Below are 24,961 nucleotides of genomic sequence, written 5' to 3' on the forward strand. Positions count from 1 at the left end.
TAACACAATGTGTCAGTAGCAGAGAACGTACCTCTCGGTAGTCGATTTCTCGGCGGGGAGGTGGAGTTGCAGTCCGGCTTAAGTGGTGGTGTAGATGAGTGACAGCTGGGGTGATGAGTGACAGCTGTCACTTCCTCTGGGTCTGGCGCCCTCTCGTGCTTGGAGCCCGCACTCCAAGCAGGGCGCCCTCTGGTGGTAGTGGGCCAGCAGTACCTCTTCTTCAGCGGCCCACACAACAATAACCCCTATTTAAAGAAAACAAAACATTTACTCGTGCTAGATTTTTTTTTTTTTTTTTATGTGTGTTATTTCAAATTTGTCTATATTAATAGCACCAGTGACTGGGTTGCAACACGATGTCAAAAGGGAGTGGACAGAATCATGTCAAAAGGATTTTAGGGAAGCCAAGAAACAGCTGATTTCAGACAATCTTTCAACCTAGATCTGCCACTCATACTGGCATGTGATGCTTCACCAGTAGGTGTCGGCACAGTATCCTCTCACCAAATGCCAAATGGAAGTGAAAAGCCAATAGCGTTTGCTTATAGAATGCTCACAAAAGCAGACAAAAAATACTCAAAAAATGGAAAAGAAGCATTAGGCCTAATTTTTGAGGAATGAAGTTTCACAAGCACTCTGATTACTGATAACAAAACATTACTAAAAATCTTAGGTCCAAAAACAGGAGTACCACAATTAGCAGCAGCGAGGATGCAGAGATGGTCCTTGATTTTAGCAGCATACTCCTATGAAATCAGGTACAAATCTTCAGAACAACATGGGAATGCAGATTCATTATCCAGACTGCCAATAGCAGATGAAAAATTTCCAAAGTCAAATCCAGTATTTCGAGTTTCTTACCTAGACAGTCTGCCTATCACAGCTCAGCAGATTGCACGTGAAATCGAGAGACATCCCACACTGGTGAAGGGGAAACAATATGTTTTGTCAGGTTGGACAAAACATGTGTCTGAAGTTATTCGGCCATATGTAAGACAACAATTTGATGTGACTGTGGAAGATGATTGTTTACTTTGTGGATTCAGAGTAATCATTCCAGATAGTCTTGAAAACAGGTTACTGTCAGCGCTACATGAGAGCCACTGGGGCATGGTAAAAATGAAGTCCTTGGCTAGGAGTTTACTGTGGTGGGCTTCATTGGATGAAGACATTGGAAATGAGGTAAATCAGTGTGATGTCTGCAAACATCAGTGTAGTGTTCCAGGTACACTCCAGCATTGCATCGCTCAGCTGGGGACTCATGAGTATCCCCCCATCCGCCCGGCACCTCACACCCTGGGCAACTCTAGAGAAGAATAAGGTCCAACCCCTATCAAGGAGAGTGGTTATGGAGCCGAGGCTGTGCGTGGAGGCGAGGCCCTCCAGATCTAACTGGTATCACTCCACCTCCACACAAGCTCCCGCTCATTACCCCACAGCAAGCTGATGTTCCACACCGCCAGAGCTAGCCCCTGCTGCTCATCTTTGTAACAATGTATTGCAAATTTCTTGTGTGGTTCTCGAAATATGCCACACGTGACAACTGGAAAACACTGGTAGAACTCTTTTTGAAAAAGAGGTTGTCTTCACCAGGTTGTCTTGGCTGAAATCAAATTTCTCTCAATTCATCCAGGATCGGCAGGTTCAGAAACAGTCAAATGCGAAGGGTAGGAGTTTCACTGTGGGACAAGCAGTGCTTGCAAGGAACTACAGGGGAGGAGAGAAATGTGTGAATGGTGAAATTACCCCGGTTTTGGGTCCAGTTACATATTTGGTGTCGGCAAATGGAAACAACATGTGACTCAATTATTGGAAGAAAACAAATAGATGGTAAATCCAGACATTGTCAATGATGATGATGATCATTTTGCTTATGAGTTTGAAAATGAACTGAATGATTTGGAAAATGAGTCAAAGGATACTGCGGGTGGACAAATAATCATTTGTCCTCAGAATGAGGTTCCTCAAGTTTTAGTGGAAATAGACCAAGCTGAGGAAAATCCAGCGGGTACACAACATGTGGAGCGTCCAACAAGAAATGTCCATCCTCCACAACATCTTGACTTGTAACGGGATGTTGCTAGAAAAATGTAAGTAATGACAATGTGTAAGTTGTAGTATGTTGAGAAAAACTGCACGTGTATTATTATTGCATGGCCTTGCCTTACAATATAAAGCGCCTTGGGGCAACTGTTTGTTGTGATTTGGCGCTATATAAATAAAATTGATTTGATTTGATGTATGTTAAAGAAAAGAAAAAAGACAAGTGCAGTTAACATACAGAGGAGGTCACAGTGGCATTTGGAAGGTTCCATGGGTGCAGTACCTCAGGTTAACTGCAGGGGCGCTAAGTGCCACTGTATAATTTTGTGGCTATGAAGAGCCCAAAGCTAAAGCAGGAGGAAAGTGAATGGAGACCAGTCGGTTGCTACATGTAAATATAGACCTGGAATGGACGTGCGCACCTCAGTCTATTAGCATAGCTCAGGACAGGAAGGCGCCATTGCTAAGGGTGGAGATGTGCCGATAATAAATAATAAACTTACCGCTTTTTTTGCACTAGAGTCAATATTTCTTAACGGATTTTAATAAATGTAGGTGTTGTGAAAGTGTAGGAACACGGACCCACAACAGGGGGCGCAAATGAACGGACAATGGAGGAAGTCAAATAACAACACTTTACTGTTGTGAATAAGCACAACAAACACAACGGATCACAACAATAGACAGAGAAGTCAATTCACAAGAATGTGTCACGTGGGCAGGCTCGAAGATAAGAGACGTCTGTCCAAAGTAGAACCGGAACCACACGATTTCCTCCGCCACCGAACCCCGGGAATACTGGAGCCGCCAAGTCCCGAACTCCCAGGTGGCCACTGCCTCCACGTGTCGGATCTGGTACTGCTGGCGAGGAACAAAAACAGTTAAATGTGGGTGCGTTTGCACCCAGTAATCCGTAAAGCGGGAAAACCACCTCCACCTCTCGTTGGAAGAATATCTGCTAGTTAACGCACAAAAGTAGTAAAGGGTTACTGTCAAAAAACACAGTCAGCTGAGTACGGTACCTTCTAGGTAGAGCGATATCTCGGCAAAGAGGTGGAGATGTCGTCCTGCTGATGTACCCCTGCTGATCAGGTGATTGGTAACAGCTGTTGCAGGTGATGCGTGACAGCTGTCACCCTGGCTGCTCCTGTGAGGCGGCTGCGCCCTCTGGTGCCTGGAGCCCGCACTCCAGACAGGGCGCCCTCTGGTGGTGGGCCAGCAGTACCTCCTCTTCTGGCGGCCCACACAACAGTAGGCTTGTTTTAAAGCCCCTTGAAAGCGCTTTCCAATGAACCTATGCATGTGTGAGTGAAAAAAAAACTTTTATATAAATTGCAGAAATTTGGGGAAATTATGACAAACTGTGCTGCTTTTCTCACTCTATTGTCGCTATTTGTTAACAGATTTTAATAAAAGCAGGCTTGTTTTAAAGCCCTTTACTTAAAAAAATGTAGAAAAAAATGTTTTACATTAAGTGTGGAAATTTGGGGAATTTACTGTTTTTTGTTTTTTTTTTCCTGACATAATTCTCGATGGATTTTTATAAATGAAGTCTTGTAAGTTGTATTCAAGCTGATTAAAAGCTCGGATAAAAATAATCCTTATGTATTAAAATATAAATCTGAAGTATGCCTTGCCATTATGGTCATTTACCTTGCTTTTTTTCCACTGTAATATTACTGCTAGTCTTTTAATGACAACAACATATATATATATATATATATATATATATATATATATATATATATATATGATTTTTACTAGCATTTTATTACAAGTAGATATAAAGCCATTCACCATTCCTGGTTCTCAAGACCAGGCACCTAAGTGGCTCTACTCTACTCTTTATACTCTCCTATTTTACTCCTCCTTTTAAGATACCTTTATATACTAGCATAGTTCCACCTTAGAATTGGAATATAATATATAAGATATATCTTACTGAATTCTAATATCATATTAAACAACTGCAACTATATATATATATATATATATATATATATATATATATATATATATATATATATATATATATATATATATATATATATATATATATATATATATGAACATTTTTGTTTCCGTATTTGTATGCATGTGAACGCAGCTTAATCAATCAATCAATCAATTTTATTTATATAGCCCCAAATCACAACAAACAGTTGCTCCAAGGCGCTTTATATTGTAAGGCAAGGCCATACAAAAATTACGTAAAAACCCCAACGGTCAAAACTGTTGTGAAAGTGACGTGACACGGACCCACAACAGGGGGCGTTAATGAACGGACAATGGATAAGCCAAAAAGTAACAATTTAATGTTGTGAATCACACAACGAAATACAGACAATAACAATATAGTGACTGTCAATCATACACCAGGTGACGTGTGGGCAGGCTCGACGATAGAAGACGCCTGGCGAGAGAGAGGCCGGATCCACACAGCTTCCACCACCAACGGAGCTGAAGAACACCGGAGCCGCCAAGCCCTGCGCCCCAGGTGGACGCTGTCTTCAGCAGTCAGACCCGGTACTGCTGGCAGAGAACAAAGACAGTCCTGATGAGTGTGAGGATACACACTCAGTAATCCCACAGTCTGTATGCAGTAAGGAGGGAGAACCTCCACCTCCAATCACACACACTCGTGCAGCTCCTGGTCAACCACTTATCTGGGTTGGGGTGTGAGGCGAAGCCGTCGCTGTCACACCAAACGCCAATCCTCCAGATAAGGCAACACTCCAGGAAAACGGCTGCAATAGAAGTTCAGGTTATTACACACAAAGTGTTAGTCAGCAGAGAAATTACCTGATTGGTAGTTGATTTCTCGGTGGGGAGGTGGAGTTGCAGTCCGGTCTTTATGGTGGTGGTGATGAGTAGTGGATGAGTGACAGCTGGTACGGATGATGAGTGACAGCTGACACTCCTGGTCGCTCCGACGCCCTCTCGTGCTTGAAGCCCGCACTTCAAGCAGGGCGCCATCTTGTGGTGGTGGGCCTGCAGTACCTCCTCTTCAGCGGCCCACACAACAAAAACGACCCCCTGTGAGCAAGCACTTGGTGAAAGTGGGAAGGAAAAACTCCCTTTTAACAGGAAGAAACCTCCAGCAGAACCAGGCTCAGGGAGGGGCAGTCTTCTGCTGGGACTGGTTGGGGCTGAGGGAGAGAACCAGGAAAAAGACATGCTGTGGAGGGGAGCAGAGATCAATCACTAATGATTAAATGCAGAGTGGTGCATACAGAGCAAAAAGAGAAAGAAACACTGAATTGGGAGCTGGTTCCAGAGGAGAGGAGCCTGAAAGCTGCAGGCTCTGCCTCCCATTCTACTCTTACAAACCCTAGGAACAAGTAAGCCTGCAGTCTGAGAGCGAAGCGCTCTATTGGGGTGATATGGTACTATGAGGTCCCTAAGATAAGATGGGACCTGATTATTCAAAACCTTATAAGTAAGAAGAAGAATTTTAAATTCTATTCTAGAATTAACAGGAAGCCAATGAAGAGAGGCCAATATGGGTGATATAAATTAATGAAAAGAACTTATGGTGTTGAGTTATAGTCTCAGTATATCGATATTAAATTGCGACATAACGACTTTAAAATAGACATTTGTTTTACATAATAACATTAAGGTTATTGTACAGTTCATTTTAGTATTCAGGAATTTCTTTTTGTAGTTGGTGCAGTTGATGGTGAAGCACTGGCTGCCTTTTTTCCCCTCATTTCACTTCTGTTTAACAGGTGCCTTAACTGGCTCAAGGTGCTCTCTCCACCCTTAGTAATGGCCGCCGTGCGGCATGCCGCTAGTCACGTGACGTCCATTCCAGGTCTCTATTTCCTTGGGTTACTATGTGCTAATAAAGTTTGCCATGTTCCAGTGCTCACTTGTCAACTTCCTTTGGCAATATTCAAACAACACGTCTGTACACAACACTTTGCATTATTACAAAAGATTAAAATCTTTAACTTTACCTTGCCTCCTGAGTTTTTGTGGTAGGGTTTGAGTGAGGAGAAGATCCATGTTTCTGTTGTTGAAGTCCCAAAAAAGAGCAGCCAAAAGAATGCAGGACAAAATAGAAAAAAGGATCATGCTGGAAATGCTATTCACTCAACATAATTTGTTACATGTTTTGATTGTGTGCATGACAAATAATTTTGCTTGGGCATGTGGACATTAAAATAGGTGAGCTGGCTCATGTGCTGCAGCGTTCTCTCTGCACACACATCAGTTCTGTGTTCAGTGAATAATTTGTGCTTATTGTTATCTACTTAAACACCCAATTACAGCATCTATCACATAGGGTGTTATTTTCTATTTTAGGTCACACATTATGTGCACACAAACTACTGAATTTTCCAGAATATAAGTTGCACCTTTTTCCTGTTCTTTGAGCTTTTTGACATTTTCCCCCATTGGTGAAGAGTACTTTTATTATTTGGACTGATTATTTGATTTATTGTTATTATCTTAGGGACCTCGTAGTACCATATCACCCCAATAGAGCGCTTCGCTCTCAGACTGCAGGCTTACTTGTAGTTCCTAGGGTTTATAAGAGTAGAATGGGAGGCAGAGCCTTCAGCTTTCAGGCTCCTCTCCTGTGGAACCAGCTCCCAATTCAGATCAGGGAGACAGACACCCTCTCTACTTTTAATATTAGGCTTAAAACTTTCCTTTTTGCTAAAGCTTATAGTTAGGGCTGGATCAGGTGACCCTGAACCATCCCTTAGTTATGCTGCTATAGACTTAGACTGCTGGGGGGTTCCCATGATGCACTGTTTCTTTCTCTTTTTGCTCTGTATGCACCACTCTGCATTTAATCATTAGTGATCGATCTCTGCTCCCCTCCACAGCATGTCTTTTTCCTGGTTCTCTCCCTCAGCCCCAACCAGTCCCAGCAGAAGACTGCCCCTCCCTGAGCCTGGTTCTGCTGGAGGTTTCTTCCTGTTAAGAGGGAGTTTTTCCTTCCCACTGTTGCCAAGTGCTTGCTCACAAGGGGTCGTTTTGACCGTTGGGGTTTTTCCGTAATTATTGTATGGCTTTTGCCTTACAATATAAAGCACCTTGGGGCAACTGTTTGTTGTGATTTGGTGCTATATAAATAAAATTGATTTGATTTGATTATTTGATATATTAGTCACAGCTGAGTGACAGTAATCAAATGTTGGAAATAATAAATTTATTTGTTTCACAATGGAACTCTGCATCCTATCAGTGTGTGTGCAGCCTTGGACACACTCCACAGCTGCTGCTTGTCCTTCTTTGCACAGATCGAGGTGCTGTGTTCTGGGTTTCTTCTGATATTGCATTTGTCTATTGCGTTGATCCAGTCATGTACTACATTTGATAAGGCACACACCATATTGTAGCATTGTGTATTGGATGATCTATTGGTATATTACATATTAGTTGCAACACCAACCCCCCATCTCCCAAAATAAATCATCAAATAAGTAATTCAGTCTGGTGTCGCAGACCGAATGGTCCGCCCCTAAAAATTGGTCCAACTTTTGCATCTGCGCATGCGTGATTTCGGAGCTCTGCCGCTCATCTAAGACAGAGTCTCTTCACCCAAAATGATCAAATGGATTAATGGGATTATTAACCATCAACTGACAAGGTAAAACCTCTTAAATCATTATAAAGTCAGTTTTAAGCAGAAACAAAGCCGTTTTAAGCAGAAACGGGGTCATTTTAAGCAGAAACGAGGCAAAGTTCCGTGCCAATTTGAAATGGCTGACGTGAAGTGAATGCATCAGCTAGCAGATTGTTTAGCTGCAGCACTCCTATCGCTTCTCCCGCCTTTTATGATGAAATAATGCTGAATTTATGTGGAAATGACTGTTGTGCAAAAGCTTCAGATATCTGTCGCTGAGATAGATGATGACTGGAGCAGAAACAAGGTTTTAATCCATGAACCGTGGCTAATGACGCATACGCAGATGCAAAAAGGGGAGTGATTTTTAGGGGAGACCGTTCTGTTGGCAACACCGGTATATTAGTTGTAAAAAAAAAAGAAAGAAAGAAAGAAAGACAAATGAAAATCCTACATTAATTGGAGCTTAGAACATAAGAGCATACATGAATTTTAATTTATTCCTTGATTCATCCAATTAAGGATCATGGGAGAGATGGAGCCTGTCCTTGTGGTCACTGGGCAGGAGGTGTGGTACAGCCTGGACAGGGAGACAGTTTATCACAGGATCATGCCATCATTGCTAACCCAAACGTTTTCACCAGCGATGCCTTTGAAGTACGCATAATGTCCGTGACATTTCCCACTCTGTGTTGACTGAGTGACCTTTTATATCACAGAGTCTTTGAAAAGCCCCTGACAGTGAGTAAAAGGGGGGATCCCTTAATAACAAAGCTGGACAATTTTCTCCTGGACAACCTGAATTGATTCGGCAATGAGTCAATCAAGTGAAACATTATTTTGAGACGCTTCTCCTGCTGGTTGTTTGTGGTTTTGAGGACGGCTCTTTCATTGTAATTGTTCGGTGAGGCTTTAACCTGAAGGCAATGTCAGGAAAGGGAAGCAGCAGTGTCATCCAGACACAAAAGCTGGTGGACCAACTGCGGGTGGAAGCGACCATGGAGAGAATCAAGGTATGTAAGAAAGTAGGAATGGATGCACAGCACCACAAACTGATGATTTTTTAAAATCATGTAAAATATGATTCTGCTCACCTTTGTCTGAGCAGATATCCTTAACAGCAGCCGACTTGGTCCAATACTGTCAGGACCACAGACACAGTGACCCCCTGATCTCCGGCTTCGCTGCCTCGTCCAATCCTTTCAAAGAGAAGAAAACCTGTGTGCTGCTGTAACAGCTGTGAAAGCTACATCGTGGATGTTCATCTTCACACATTATGTTTCTGTCACACATACTGTATGCAGAGTTGTGTCAGATTACTTTGGAATTCAATCAGTTACTGAATACAAGAACATGGACATTTCTGTAATTATTAACTAAAACTACTGGATTACAGCAAAGTAACGAATTCTAAATACTTTTGGATTACTTCCGTCAAATACTGAAAATGATGCACATTAGATGAAAAAAATGGACACAATCAATATTTTGTTTTCTATTTTTCATATTTCTACTTAAATTATAAATTAAAACTATCTCATTTTATGACGTGTGTATTTTTTTTCCAAAATAAATCACATTTTTCACCCCTGTGTTGCACATTCTTAAGATCACAATTATGTTAATATTACTAGCAATCGAAAGCTGGGTTTTTTCACATTACTGCTGCTTCATGAGTTTTCTTTTTACTTGCAGGCATTGTGATTGGAGTCTTTAAAAAAGGAGAACTACAGCATTTCAGTTGCTTCCTTTCACTTCTAGTTCATCAGTTAATATTATTAGATCAGTGAAAAAAGGTTTCAGTGGCACCATATTTCAATAATCAAAATGTAATCAAGTAATCTTTGATAATGTAACTATAATCGAATTCCATATTTTTAATAATAATAATAATACAGCCTTTATTGTCATTGTACATATTTCATACATACAACAATATTTGTCATCTGCATTTACAGGAGGAAGAGCTGAAGATGTTGAGATTCTCTTTGGGAGTGACGAGAATGGACAGGATTAGGAATGAACATATCAGAGGGACAGCTCAGGTGGGACGGTTTGGAGACAAAGTCAGAGAGGTGACACTGAGACGGTTTGGACATGTGGAGAGGAGGAACCCAGAGTATGAGGTCTGTTAGAAAAGTATCCGACCTTTTTATTTTTTGCAAAAACCTGATGGATTTGAATCACGTGTGCTTGCATGAGCCAACCTTGAACCTTCGTGCGCATGTGTGAATTTTTTCACGCCTGTCGATTGCATCATTGCTGGCAAGCAGCCTTTGTGTGAGGACGTGTGTTGTGCTCTCGGTGGATTTTCATTGCAAGGAAAATGACGGAACAACTGGAGCAGCGCTACTGCATCAAATTTTGCCAGAAACTGGGCGACAGCCAGGTGGAAACCATTCGGAAGATTCAGACGGCTTTCGGTGACGATCCTCTGGGCATCACACAGATTAAGGAGCGGTACAACCAGTTTAAAGACATCTGCACAATGGTGGAGAGCGAGCCACGCTTCGGTCGGCCATCAACATGCTGAAATGACCAGATAATTTCCAAAGTGAACGCTGTGGTGATGCGGGACTGTCGTGTGACTATCCGAGAAATTGTAGAAGAGGTGGACATCAGCACTTTTTCAGCACATTCCACAGTGACAGAAGATTTGGCCATGAAAAGAGTGGTGGCGAAATTCGTGCCGAAGCTGCTGACAGCAGAGCAAAAGCACCTTTGTGTTGAAGTCTCACAGGACATGCTGGACTCCGAAAAATGATGCCCACCTCGTCCACAATTTCTCGGATAGTCACACGACTGAAAAGCCACAGAGCCCGTCTGAATCTTCCAAATGGTTTCCACCTGGCTGTCGCCCAGTTTCTGGCAAAATTTGATGCAGTAGCGCTGCTCCAGTCGTTCTGCAAAAAATTCACTCATGTGCACGAAGGTTCAGGTTTGGCTCATGCAAGCACATGTGATTCAAATCCATCAGGTTTTTGCAAAAAATAAAAAGGTCTGATACTTTTCTAACAGACCACATATATAGGGAGAATGATGCTGAGGATGGCACCACCAGGCAGAAAGAGAAGAGGGAGGCCAAAGAGGAGGTTTATGGATGTGCTGAGGGAGGAAATGCAGGTGGTTGGTGTGACAGAGGAAGATACAGAGGACAGGGTGAGATGGACGAAAGAAAAAGAAGATTTATTGTGGCCTCAAACAGGCCAACCAGGTAAGCCTCACAAGCCTCCTGCAGAGCCGTCATCAGGGCGGCACGGTGGTTTAGTGGTTAGCACTATTGCCTCACAGCAAGAAGGTCATGGGTTTGATTCCCACCTGCGGTCTTTCTGTGAGGAACTTGCATGTTCTCCCCATGTTTGCGTGGGTGTGCTTCGGTTGCAGCTTAGGTGAATTGGAGATGTCATAACTGTCCAGGTCTCCCCTGCAAAACAGGTCTTGATCTGAATGGGACTAAGCCGGTTAAATAAAGGTTAAATTAAATTTAACCATGTGCTTAAATTTAACCAATTTTAACCATCCTAAGTACAGTTAGACAGTAACAGTCCGGTGTGGCTGACTGAACAGTCCTCCCTAAAAATCGGTCTTCCCTGCCTTCACTGTGCATGCGTCATTAGCCGCGGTTCACCGATTATCACCTCATCTCTGCTTAAAACTGCAGTCCAGTCATCATCTATTTCAGCGACAGATATCTGAAGCTTTTGTACAACAATCATTTCCACATAAATTCAGCAGTATTTCATCATAAAAGACAGAGGAAGCGATCAGAGCACAGCAGCTATATGAGCTGTTAGCTGATGCATTCACTGCATATCGTCCATTTCAAAGCGTCACCAAGTATTGCCTTGGGTCTGCTTAAAACTGAATTCAGAATGATTTAAGAGGTTTTACCTTGTCATTGCTTTGGGTGAAGAGACTCTGTCTCAGATCTCCTAAATGACGCATGCGCAGTGGAGGCAGGGCGGATAAATTTTTAGGGGTGGACCGTTCGGTCTGTGACACCGGTGCCTGGGAACTCCAGATGTAGAGACGCTGCTTGGCAGGGTGCAGAGAAAAGAGCAGACCCTAAATTAAACATATTTCATTTTTTACAGTGTCATATGGTATGATTATAGTTGCTTGTGTGCACCGGCAGTGTGTAGCAGCTGCTTTAGTTTGCAGTTTAGAGTTGGCAGTTTCCAAAATTCTGTGAAAACTGTGTATCAGTTGTGAAGCTACTACAATGTAGCACATTACCTACAAAAAGAAATTTGTATTTATTTTTTTGTATGCTTATCATAAATAAACACAGCCTTCTTTGTTATGGTTAGAGGTTCGGGTGGAACCGGACCGTTGGAGGCAGTGGACCCAAATGTAGGGGCTGGACACAGAGAAGAGTACAAAGGAAAATCTATTTATTTATAATAAAGTAAAGGCGCCGCGCTGGGGTGCCTGCAGTGTGGAGAGATGGCCCGCCTCCTGGTGGTGAAATGAGGGAGCTGCAGGATCCCAAACCAGTCTTGAAAGGTAATATCAACTAGGAACTATGGGGAATAAAGACACACAGGGTGAGTGAATGCAGTCGTAATGCTGGAGCCTCAAAACAGTTACAGTTCATAAGAGGTTGTTTCAGAGATCAGGAAATAAAGTTCTCTTCTTAAGAAATAAAGTTCACTGTTCAGGAATTGTTCATAGTTCTTAAAGGGTCCCTGCCACGCCATGACGTTTTTACATATTCTTGAAGAATAAAAAAAGCTTTTTCCACATGTTTTCTTTTTGTTTTTTACCATAAAATTACACTGAACAAGGATTTAGACGTTTCGTTACCCATCTAAGAATTTGAATTTACCGCCTCGGAGTTGACCTACTTTTTCGCTGCGACGGCTGTGACGTCAGGCGAGTAAATGTGTCGCAGCGCGGCTCTGTTTACCAACACGGCAGACATGGACAGCGAAGGCATAGTGCGCGATTATAGCAAAGATTTAAGTGACATATCGATTGTTTTTGAAGAAAATGAGGAAGTTTGTCATGAAAGGAAGCCACGGTAAAAATAATGACGGCTCCAAACCGTGTATGTTCCAGCCGAACATGACAGAAAGAGGATGTGAAGCGCAGCTGTCAGGGAATGGCAACAACAATGCTGTCGGATATAAGCTGCTTACAAAACACAGAATGGTTTGTTCACTCACCACCTTTTGTTATAAATGATCATTTATTCCTGGCACGGTGTGTTTGTGTATGAAAAAATTATTTGAGCAGCACAGTGTGCTTAAACTCAGGAGTTTGTTCTAAAATCACTGAAAATAAAGGGATCCTTTAAGTTGTATACAAAGGTTAGAGGTCAAGTGCTGCGTGTTGTAACGCAGTTCCAATCAAGCAGGACTTGATTGTGGCATTCGCTGTTGGTGAGTCTGCATGGAAATCCAGGTGTTTTGTTTGTTTATTCACTGAGAATGCCGGGTTGTTGTGTGTTTGGATGCGTGGATGGACACAGGCAGGGGCTTCAGGATGTGCAGATTCCCTTCGGACTGAACAGAAGAAAATTTTGGGAGAGTGGAGTCAGCCTTGTAGGATGGAAGCAACTTCATCATCTGAGCTTTGGGAGGTGGGTTTGCTGTTTGGTCCCATGTGCAGTGGAGCTCACCTAGATCGTCATCATGTGGACCAGATGTTCGCAGTCACCAGACAAGAAGGTCTCAAGGTTTTTATGTTGTTTTCCGTGTAGTGAACGCCGTATGTAGCAGATTTTGTACAGCGGATTTTCACTCGCATCGGATGGAATGTCCTGTCCGATCCCAATGTATTTACATTGAGAGCCCAGTGCAGTCTGGACATGCAGAGGTACAAATTGAAGAGGTCAAGGCCCGGGTTAACAACGTCCACCACCAGTGCTGTTGCCCAACAGGGTGCCGGTGGAAATTGGGCTGCTGGGTGAAGACAACGAAGAAGAGGATGAGAACGTTTCCACAAACAGCGGGAGAAGAAGAAAACTAGAAGGGTGGAAATGAGAGTGGGGACTTTGAATGTTGGTAGTATGACTGGTAAAGGGAGAGAGCTGGCTGATATGATGGAGAGGAGAAAGGTAGACATATTGTGTGTGCAAGAGACCAAGTGGAAGTGAAGTAAGAGCAGGAGCATCGGCGGTGGGTACAAGTTGTACCATGGTGAGGACAGGAAGAGAAATGGTGTTGGGGTTATTTTAAAGGAAGAGTACATTAAAAGTGTGTTGGAGGTTCAGCAAGGGTCTGACAGGGTGATGAGTGTGAAGTTGGAAATTGAAGTGGTGATGATGAATATCATCAGTGCGTATGCCCCACAGGTAGGTTATGAGTTGAAGGAGAAAGAAGATTCCTGGAGTGTGTTAGATGAGGTGGTGGAGAGTATGCCCAAGCATGAAAGAGTGGTGATAGGAGCAGACTTCAATGGGCATGTTGATGAAGGGAACAGAGTTGATGAGGAAGTAATGGGTAGATATGGTATCAAGGATAGGAATGGGGAAGGACAGATGATAGTTGATTTTGCAAAAAAGGATGGAAATGGCTGTGGTGAACACCTCCTTTAAGAAAAGGGAGGAGCACAGGGTAACATATAAGAGTGGAGGAAGGTGCACACAGGTGGACTACATTCTTTATAGGAGATGCAAGCTAAAAGAAATCACAGACTGTAAGGTGGTGGCAGGATAGAGTGTCACTCGACAGCATAGGATGGTTGTTTGTAGCATGAGTTTAGAGGTAAAGAAGAAGAGAGTGAGAACTCAACAGAGGATCAGATGGTGGAAGCTGAAGGAGGAAGACTGTTGTGTGAAATTTAGCGAGCAGGTGAGAGAAGCACTGGTTGGAGGGGAAGCAATTTTGGACAACTGGAAAAGTACTGCAGATGTGGTGAGGGAGACAGCTAGGACAGTACTGGGTATGACATCTGGACAGTGGAAGGAAGACAAGGAGACTTGGTGGTGGAATGAAGAGGTCCAGGAAATCATAAGGAGAAAGAGGTTGGCAAAAAAGTTTTGGGATAGTCGGAGAGATGAAGAAAGTAGACAGGAGTACAAGGAGATGCGGCGTAAGGCGAAAAGAGAAGTGGCAAAAGTGAAGGAAATGGCATATTGCAAGCTGTACAAGAAGTTGAATAGTAAGGAAGGAGAAAAGGACTTGTACCAATTTGCCAGACAAAGGGACAGAACTGGAAAGGATGTGCAGCGGGTTAGGGTGGTAAAAGATGCACATGGTAATGTGTTGACAAGTGAGGAGTGTGTGCTGAGAAGGTGGAGGGAATATTTTGAAGAGCTGATGAATGAAGAAAATGAGTGAGAGAAAAGGCTGGATGATGTGGTGAGAGTAAGTCAGGAAGTACAAGAGATTAGTAAGGAAGAAGTGAGGGCTGCTATGAAGAGGATGAAGAGTGGAAAGGCAGTTGGTCCAGATGACATTCCAGTGGAGGCATGGAAATGTCCAGGAGAGATGGCAGTAGAGTTTCTAACCAGACTGTTTAATAAAATCTTGGAAAGTGGGAGGATGCCTGTGGAGTGGAGACGAAGTGTGCTAGTTCCTATTTTCAAGAACAAGGGTGATGTGCAGAGCTGCAGTAACTACAGAGGCATAAAGTTGATCAGCCACAGCATGAAGTTATGGCTTAGAGTAGTAGAAGCTAGGCTTAGAAAACAGGTGAAGATCTTTGAGCAGCAATATGGTTTCATGCAGAGAAAGAGAACTACAGGACTTGATACAGCTGGGTTCGCAATGGTTTGATATCAGAATTCATGCAGTTCTTAGGAAGAGTTCTTAGAACAGTTCTTTATCATAGCACAGTCACAAATAGGAATGAGTGAGAACGAGATCTCACTGAGACGAGGAGGAACTTATCTGGCGAGTAGTCGAGACGCGCTCTGCGCCAAGAGCCAAGGAGTTCCAAAGTGACATTGCTGTGCAGTAGTCAGAGCCAAGATCCAGGTCCGCTTGGGAACCATACTGGAATCATCTGGAACATTGGGAAAAGACAGTTCACTCTAATACAGGAATTAGAGGGGAGGCCAGGTTACCTGAGCTTTTGCTGCAGGGTACTTTGATGTCTTAAGCGCACAGCTGGAAGACGCAGTCAAGGTCACAGGGCGGCAATCAGGTTTGATCCTCTTGGAGACTGCCTGAATCATCGAAGGTGGCTCTAGAAGCTGGCGAGGCAAAATGAGGCACGCAAGGCAATGGACAAACAAGGCACACATGTATCTGGCAATACATGAACAGAAAGTCAGGATTTTAATAGTCTATCAATAATCAGTCACTCATCTGATCCAGGTGTGAAACAGAACTGAGGGTGCCATCTAGTGGAGAAACTAACACATGACACTGGTAAAACAGCATTAAAACCAGGCTCTGAGGGAAATCCTGACACTTCTTGTTGCACATGTGAGAGGGCCATGACTGACAAAGCTAGTTTTGGGCTATTAAAACATGATGTGTCCATCGCTAATCCTCTGTTTTGTGCAGCACCAGTGGGTTAGAGAAGAATATTCTTTAAACAAAACAAATCAAATCAGGGTTTGTGCCTTCTGGCAAATTGTAGCTAAATTTTCAGGTCTTACTTATAATCATAAGAAAATCCTTCTCTAAACTACTTCATCATGAAGCTGTATAAATGCCGATGCAAAATTAAAAACATTTTCTTCAATCACAGCCACAGGCTGTCTGAAGGTTGTCTGGGTGTCTTGATGGCTTTCCTCAGTAGTCTCCTTCTTACAGTGTCACTTAGTTTTTGAGAACTATCTATTCCATGCAGATTTACCATACAGTACTAAGCTTGTGTGGTGTGTTGTACAAATATACACAAACATACACACACCAAAAATTGTGACGCGAGCACATTGTGGGACTTGGTCATTATTGAGCCTGCAGTCTGAGAGCGAAGCGATCTATTGGGGTGATATGGTACTATGAGGTCCCTAAGATAAGATGGGACCTGATTATTCAAAACCTTATAAGTAAGAAGAAGAATTTTAAATTCTATTCTAGAATTAACAGGAAGCCAATGAAGAGAGGCCAATATGGGTGAGATATGCTCTCTCCTTCTAGTCCCTGTCAGCACTCTAGCTGCAGCATTTTGAATTAACTGAAGGCTTTTCAGGGAACTTTTAGGACAACCTGATAATAATGAATTACAATAGTCCAGCCTAGAGGAAATAAATGCATGAATTAGTTTTTCAGCATCACTCTGAGACAAGACCTTTCTAATTTTAGAGATATTGCGCAAATGCAAAAAAGCAGTCAATAAATCAATCAATTTTATTTATATAGCGCCAAATCACAACAAACAGTTGCCCCAAGGCGCTTTATATTGTAAGGCAAGGCCATACAATAATTACGTAAAAACCCCAATGGTCAAAACGACCCCCTGTGAGCAAGCACTTGGTGACAGTGGGAAGGAAAAACTCCCTTTTAACAGGAAGAAATCTCCAGCAGAACCAGGCTCAGGGAGGGGCAGTCTTCTGCTGGGACTGGTTGGGTCTGAGGGAGAGTTCCAGGAAAAAGACATGCTGTGGAGGAGTCCTACATATTTGTTTAATATGCGCATTGAATGACATATCCTGATCAAAAATGACTCCAAGATTTCTCACAGTATTACTAGAGGTCAGGATAATGCCATCCAGAGTAAGGATCTGGTTAGACACCATGTTTCTAAGATTTGTGGGGCCAAGTACAATAACTTCAGTTTTATCTGAGTTTAAAAGCAGGAAATTAGAGGTCATCCATGTCTTTATGTCTGTAAGACAATCCTGCAGTTTAGCTAATTGGTGTGTGTCCTCTGGCTTCATGGATAGATAAAGCTGGGTATCATCTGCGTAACAATGAAAATTTAAGCAATGCCGTCTAATAATACTGCCTAAGGGAAACATGTATAAAGTGAATAAAATTGTTCCTAGCACAGAACCTTGTGGAACTCCATAATTAACCTTAGTCTGTGAAGAAGATTCCCCATTTACATGAACAAATTGTAATCTATTAGATAAATATCATTATATGATAAAAATTGTCCAATTAAACATGACTACAGAAAACAAAAAATCTAAGCTCGACCATGGATGACGAAAGGGTTACGAAATGCATGTAATAAGAAAAATACACTGTGTAGAGAATTCATAAAACTAAAGACTAAAGAGGCAGAAAATAGATATAAGAAATACAAAAATAGATTAACTAATATTATAAGGGTATGTAGGAAGGAATATTATAGTAACATATTATATAATAACAAAAACAATATTAAAGGAATATGGGATATATTAAATAGCATTATCAAAAATGGTAATAAAAAACAGAGTTACCCTCAGTATTTCATTGATAATAATATCAAGAAGGAAAATAAGGATGAGGCAGAAAAAATTCCAAATTCCCAACCTGAGGATTGGGATAATAATCTCATAGAAATAAATCCCTGTTCAATGTTCCTCACAGCAGTGGATGGAAAAGAAATTATAGACATTGTGAATAATTGTAAATATAAAACATCTACCGATTTAAATGAAATTGATATGGTGGTGGTAAAACAGGTCATTGAATGGATTGTAGAACCATTAACATACATCTGTAACTTATCATTTCAAACCGGTAAATTTCCCAATCAAATGAAAATAGCTAAGGTTGTGCTGCTGTATAAGACTGGGGATAGACACCACTTCACAAATTATAGACCTGTTTCTTTGCTTCCACAATTTTCCAAATTATTAGAAAAGTTATTCAATAATAGATTAGACAAATTCATAAATAAACATAAATTACTTACTGATAGTCAATATGGATTCAGAGCACATAGTTCAACATCACTTGCATTAATAGAATCAGTTGAGGAGATTACAAACGCCATAGACCACAAATTACATTCAGTTGGAATATTTATAGACCTTAAAAAGGCTTTTGATACAATCAATCATGACATAGTAATCAGTAAACTTGAACAGTATGGGATTAGGGGGTTGGTGTTGCACTGGGTGAGAAGCTAATTAAGTAACAGAAAACAGTTTGTGAAGTTGGGGGAATATACATCATCATGCTTGGACAATGCTTGTGGCGTCCCACAGGGGTCAGTATTGGGTCCAAAACTGTTTCTAATTTATATAAATGATATTGTCAATGTTTCCAAAATATTAAAATTAGTATTATTTGCAGATGACACAAGCATTTTTTGTTCAGGGGGGGATTTGCAGGAGTTACTGAGGAGGTTCAGTATAGAAATGGGAAAATTGAAAATATGGTTTGACAAACAAATTATCATTAAACTTAAGTAAAACAAAATACATGTTATTTGACTATTGTATTACAGACATACAGGTTCAGTTACAAGTCGAGGGGGTAGATATTAAAAGGGTACATGAAAATAAGTTTCTGGGGGTGATAATAGATGATAAGATAAACTGGAAGACTCATATAAAACATATACAAAGTAAACTGTCAAGAAGCATTTCAGTTCTAAACAAAGCGAAACATATTCTGGACCACAACTCACTCTGCATTCTTTACTGCTCACTGGTTTTACCATATTTACAGTACTGTGCAGAGGTATGGGGTAATACTTATAAAGGTACAACACAATCACTATCAGTAATGCAGAAAAGAGCTATAAGAATTATTCACAATACTGGCTATAGAGATCATACAAATCCACTATTTTTACAATCCAAATTCTTAAAATTCACAGACTTGGTTCATTTTCAAACAGTACAAATTGTGTATAAAGCAATAAACAATTTACTTCCAGCAAATATTAAAAATATGTTTTTAACAGATCAGGGGATTGCAGTCTGAGGGGGAAATTTAATTTAAAGCATCAGTGGGCACGAACAACATTAAAAGGTTTCTGTATTTCTGTCTTTGGGGTGAGGATGTGGAACAGATTGGGAGTGGGGCTCAAGCAATGTCCAAGCATGAACCAGTTCAAACAGCGGTACAAAAATATGTTTTTTTCTAGGCATAGGGAGGAGGAAGGGTAATGAGGGTTAGGGTGTTTTTGTTTTTTGCTTCGGCTTGTAAATATATAGTATTTTGTATGTAAGTAGGTATGTGTAGGTGTATATTTATGTTTGTGTATATATGTGTGCATATGTGTATGTGTATATGTGTGTATGTATATATATATATGTATATGTGTGTGTATATGTGTGTATATATGTATATATATGTGTATGTATGTTGAGATATATATATATATATATATATATATATATATATATATATATATATATATATATATATATATATATATATATATATATATATATATTGGTTTAGGTGTGTAGGAATCTATGTGTATATGTGGCAAAGGGTATTACTGGTTGTGGGGAAGAAGGGGTAGGGATAAACAAGCTGATGCTTCACCCTACCCCTTTTCGGACATGTTGGGTACACAGTAGGAACTTTTTTGTTGTTGTCTTTACTGATCTATCTTGTAATTGTTGTATCAAATGTTCGAAATAAACAGTTTCCATCATCTTTTCATCAAATATGATTCAAACCACCGCAGCGCAGTGCCTTTAATACCTATGGCATGCTCTAATCTCTGTAATAAAATTTTATGGTCAACAGTATCAAAAGCAGCACTGAGGTCTAACAGAACAAGCACAGAGATGAGTCCACTGTCCGAGGCCATAAGAAGATCATTTGTAACCTTCACTAATGCTGTTTCTGTACTATGATGAATTCTAAAACCTGACTGAAACTCTTCAAATAGACCATTCCTCTGCAGATGATCAGTTAGCTGTTTTACAACTACCCTTTCAAGAATTTTTGAGAGAAAAGGAAGGTTGGAGATTGGCCTATAATTAGCTAAGATAGCTGGGTCAAGTGATGGCTTTTTAAGTAATGGTTTAATTACTGCCACCTTAAAAGCCTGTGGTACATAGCCAACTAATAAAGATAGATTGATCATATTTAAGATCAAAGCATTAATTAATGGTAGGGCTTCCTTGAGCAGCCTGGTAGGAATGGGGTCTAATAGACATGTTGATGGTTTGGAAAAAGTAACTAATGAAAATAACTCAGACAGAACAATCGGAGAGAAAGAGTCTAATCAAATACCGGCATCACTGAAAGCAGCCAAAGATAACGATACGTCTTTGGGATGGTTATGAGTAATTTTTTCTCTAATAGTTAAAATTTTATTAGCAAAGAAAGTCATGAAGTCATTACTAGTTAAAGTTAAAGGAATACTCGGCTCAATAGAGCACTGACTCTTTGTCAGCCTGGCTACAGTGCTGAAAAGAAACCTGGGGTTGTTCTTATTTTCTTCAATTAGTGATGAGTAGTAAGATGTCCTAGCTTTACGGAGGGCTTTTTTATAGAGCAACAGACTCTTTTTCCAGACTAAGTGAAGATCTTCTAAATTAGTGAGATGCCATTTCCTCTCCAACTTAGAGTTTGTGAGTTATACCACGGAGTCAGGCACTTCTGATTTAAAGCTCTCTTTTTCAGAGGAGCTACAGCATCCAAAGTTGTCTTCAGTGAGGATGTAAAACTATTGACGAGATAATCTATCCCACTCACAGAGTTTAGGTAGCTACTCTGCCCTGTGTTGGTATATGGCATTAGAGAACATAAAGAAGGAATCATATCCTTAAACCTAGTTACAGCGCTTTCTGAAAGACTTCTAGTGTAATGAAACTTATTCCACACTGCTGGGTAGTCCATCAGAGTTAATGTAAATGTTATTAAGAAATGATCAGACAGAAGGGAGTTTTCAGGGAATACTGTTAAGTCTTCAATTTCCATACCATAAGTCAGAACAAGATCTAAGATATGATTAAAGTGGTGGGTGGACTCATTTACATTTTGAGCAAAGCAACTGAGTCTAATAATAGATCCCTGATAAGTTGGGCTAGCGGTTCTATGCTAATAGTGAACAATAGTGGAGACAGTGAGCAACCCTGCCTACATCCACATTCCAGAGCAAATCTGTCTGATCTATACCCATTAACCCATACTGCTGCTTGTGGCGATGAATAAAGTGTTCTTATCCAATTAATAAAATTTGGACCGAATTTGAGTCGTTTTAGTGTCTGCAGTAGATATTGCCAAGACACTCTATCAAATGCTTTCTGTGTGTTATGGATTTGATCCCCAAAAGCCTGGGTTAGACTCCAAAGCAGGGAGGCTGAATGGAAAAAGAAAACCAGATTTATTGTACAGGAACAAATGCTGTGGAAATGGTGAGTTCAGTCTTGAAGGTTAGCCGAGTGAAGACTGGGCCCGCGTCGCGGTAGAAACTGGAGGTCGCAGCCCCAAGTGGATCCGGTGTGCAGATAGGGTTCCCAGGTGTGGAATGGTGCGAGGTCCGCGGTCCAGGTGGCCTCCAGTGGAGCTGATGGAGGGAGGTGTCACTACAGAGACGGAGAAACAGTATGAGGGTGGCATTGTGCAAGAGCTAAGAACCAAAAATAGCACAGGAGTCAAAAATCAGATCAATAACATTCACTGAGTCCAGGAGTAACTGCGACGGAACGCAAATAGTTGACTCTATCCAGAAATAGAGCGGCCAGGTACCAGGTCATGAACACTGAGTTTCTGGCACCGATGAGCTGTTGGACCAGGGTTTTTATGGAGGCAGATTGATTGAAGACAGGTGTGCTCATCAGCTCCACAAGGAATGCCACCTGGAACAGAGAGAGAGAGAGAGAGAGAGCAGAGGAGCAGAAACCAGGGCAACACACAACAGTACCCCCCCCCCCCCCCCCCCCCCCCCCAATTGGAGCACCCAGGCGACCTGCCGGGCCGATCAGGATACTCCCGGTAGAAGTTCCGGAGGAGGGAAGGGTCCAAGATGAGGCCCCGTTTGACCCAGAAGCGTTCTTCAGGCCCATAACCCTCCCAGTCCACCAGATTCTGAAAACCCCGACCACGCCGACGAACATCCAAGATCTTGTTGACCATTGACAATCCGGGTGGGAGGAGGCGGTGGAGCCGGTGGACAAAGAGGACCGGAGCATACAGGCTTGAGCCAGGACACATGGAAGACTGGGTGGATCTGCAGGGAACGAGGCAGACGGAGACGCACAGGGGTAGGTTTGACCACCCGATCAACCACAAACGGACCAATGTAGCGAGGAGTGAGCTTGGGGGACTCCGTCTGTAGAAGAATGTCCCGCGAAGAGAGCCACACCTCCTTCCCAGGCTGGTAGACAGGGGCCGGGGCGCAATGACGGTTAGCATGACGTTCCATCCTCTCCTTTCGCCCGCAGAAGGGCGGAACAGGCTGTCCTCAACACCCGACAGCAATGCCTGAGGTGGGGCTGAACTGAAGGCACTGCAGTGTCTGCTTCCTGTAGAGGGAATAGGAGAGGTTGATAACCCAGTGACACTTTGAAAGGAGTAAGACCAGTTGCCAAGGAGACCTGAGAGTTGTGAGCATATTCAATCCAAGGAAGGTGGGTGCTCCATTCAGTCGGATGGGAGGAGGAGACACACCTCAGGGTGGATTCCAGGTCCTGGTTGGCCCGTTCCGCCTGACCATTGCTCTGAGGATGGTAACCGGAGGAGAGGCTTACCGAGACCCCGAGGGCTGCAAAGAAGTTCCTCCAGACCTGAGAGGTGAATTGGGGACCTCGGTCTGACACCACATCCGAGGGTATGCCATTCAATTGCACCACGTGGTGGACTAGGAGGTCTGCTGTCTCCTGGGCGATTGGATTAACCGGCAGAGCCACAAAGTGTGCCGCCTAGGAAAATCGATCCACGATCGTGAGGACCACAGTGTTAACCTGGGATGAAGGTAGTCCTGTGACAAAGTCCAGGCAGATGTGGGACCAGGGGCAGCCTGGTGTGGGAAGTGGATGAAGAAACCCAGCTGGTGGACGATGAAGAGACTTGCCCTTGGCACAGATGGTACAAGCTTGGACGTAGGCATGCACATCCGCCTGGACTGAGGGCCACCAGAAGCGACGATGTACCAGGTCTATGGTTCGGTAAAACCCGGGATGGCAGGCGAGTTTAGACACATGGCAGAAGGTGAGGACTTCCGACCGAGCTTCTGGCAGAACAAAAAGCCGCCCGGGAGGCCCTCCTCCAGGATCCGGATGTCTGTCCAAAGCCTCCCGGATGACTCTCTCAACATCCCAGGTAAGGGCCCCCACGACCATGGAAAGAGGCAGGATTGGGTCCGACGTGGAGGGGGGAACTGTGAGTTCGAACTGGTGGGATAAGGCGTCTGGTTTTCCGTTCTTGGTTCTGGGTCGGTAGGTACATATGGAAGTTGAAGGACCACCTGGAATGACAGGAATTGAGACGTTTGGCTGTCTTTTTGTATTCCAGGTTCTTATGGTCTGTCCAAATGGTGATTGGAACTGCGGCCCCCTCCAGCCAATGTCTCCACTCCTCCAGAGCCTCCTTAACAGCCAGAAGTTCCTGGTTCCCAACATCATAGTTCCTCTCCGCAGGGGTCAGTCGGTGGGAGAAGAAGGCACATGGATGGAGTTTGTTGTCTGTGGTGGACCGCTGAGACAGGACGGCACCAATACCGGAATCAGAGGCATCAACCTCCACAACAAATTGGCGGTCCGGATCAGGTTGGAGTAAGATTGGTGCAGTGGAGAACCACTGTTTAAGGTCCTGGAAGCTCTGTCAGCTGAGACGGACCACTGAAATGGGACCTTAGGGGAAGTGAGTGCTGTAAGATACCCTCTCTACTTTTAAGATTAGGCTTAAAACTTTCCTTTTCGCTAAGGCTTATAGTTAGGGCTGGATCGGGTGACCCTGGACCATCCCTTGGTTATGTTGCTTTAGACGTAGACTGTGGGGGGGTTCCCATGATGCACTGTTTCTTTCTTTTTTTGCTCCGTATGCATCACTCTGCATTTAATCATTAGTGATCGATCTCTGCCCCCCTTCTCGGCATGTCTTTTTCCTGGTTCTTTCCCTCAGCCCCAACCAGTCTCAGCAGAAGACTGCCCCTCCCTGAGCCTGGTTCTGCTGGAGGTTTCTTCCTGTTAAAAGGGAGTTTTTCCTTCCCACTGTGGCCAAGTGCTTGCTCATAGGGGGTCGTTTTGACCGTTGGGGTTTTTCATGGTTATTGGATGGCCTTGCCTTGCAATATGGAGCGCCTTGGGGCAACTGTTTGTTGTGATTTGGCGCTATATAAGAAAAAAGTTGATTGATTGATTGATTGTAAGAGGTGAGACAACATTACTGAAGTTTCAAATAAATCTGCGATAGAAATTTGCAAAACCAAGAAACTGTTGTAATTGTTTTTGGGATGTTGGAACTGGCCATTGAGTAACAGCTGTGACTTTACTGGGATCTGGCTTAACTGTGTTGGGAGAAATGATGAAGCCAAGGAAAGAAATAGTGGACTGATGGAATTCACATTTCTGGGCCTTCACAAACA

General features: G+C 42.6%; 1 protein-coding gene and 1 long non-coding RNA gene across 2 annotated transcripts; one reads left to right on the forward strand and one right to left on the reverse strand.

The window, feature by feature from the left end:
- Nucleotides 1-649: 649 nt before the first annotated feature.
- Nucleotides 650-18,974, reverse strand: LOC117518060. Its single transcript, XR_004562908.1, has 3 exons — nucleotides 18,962-18,974; nucleotides 18,694-18,698; nucleotides 650-743 (listed from the first exon to the last, which is right to left on the reverse strand). It is a non-coding gene; the product is annotated as an uncharacterized LOC117518060 (long non-coding RNA).
- Nucleotides 8,419-8,897, forward strand: LOC117518059 (guanine nucleotide-binding protein G(I)/G(S)/G(O) subunit gamma-12-like). Its single transcript, XM_034179134.1, has 2 exons — nucleotides 8,419-8,640; nucleotides 8,736-8,897. The coding sequence occupies exons 1-2, from the start codon at nucleotides 8,554-8,556 to the stop codon at nucleotides 8,859-8,861; spliced, it is 213 nt and encodes a 70-aa protein (XP_034035025.1). The 5' UTR covers nucleotides 8,419-8,553; the 3' UTR covers nucleotides 8,862-8,897.
- Nucleotides 18,975-24,961: the final 5,987 nt, after the last annotated feature.

Source organism: Thalassophryne amazonica, chromosome 10 (assembly GCF_902500255.1).
Source record: "Thalassophryne amazonica chromosome 10, fThaAma1.1, whole genome shotgun sequence".
In the NCBI taxonomy this organism is placed as follows: Eukaryota; Metazoa; Chordata; class Actinopteri; order Batrachoidiformes; family Batrachoididae; genus Thalassophryne; species Thalassophryne amazonica.

Coding starts and splice junctions, on each gene's coding strand:
- LOC117518059 (XM_034179134.1), top strand. CDS start 8,554: ATGTCAGGAAAGGGAAGCAGCAGTGTCATCCAGACACAAAAGCTGGTG. Junction 8,641..8,735: donor CGACCATGGAGAGAATCAAG/GTATGTAAGAAA, acceptor TTGTCTGAGCAG/ATATCCTTAACAGCAGCCGA.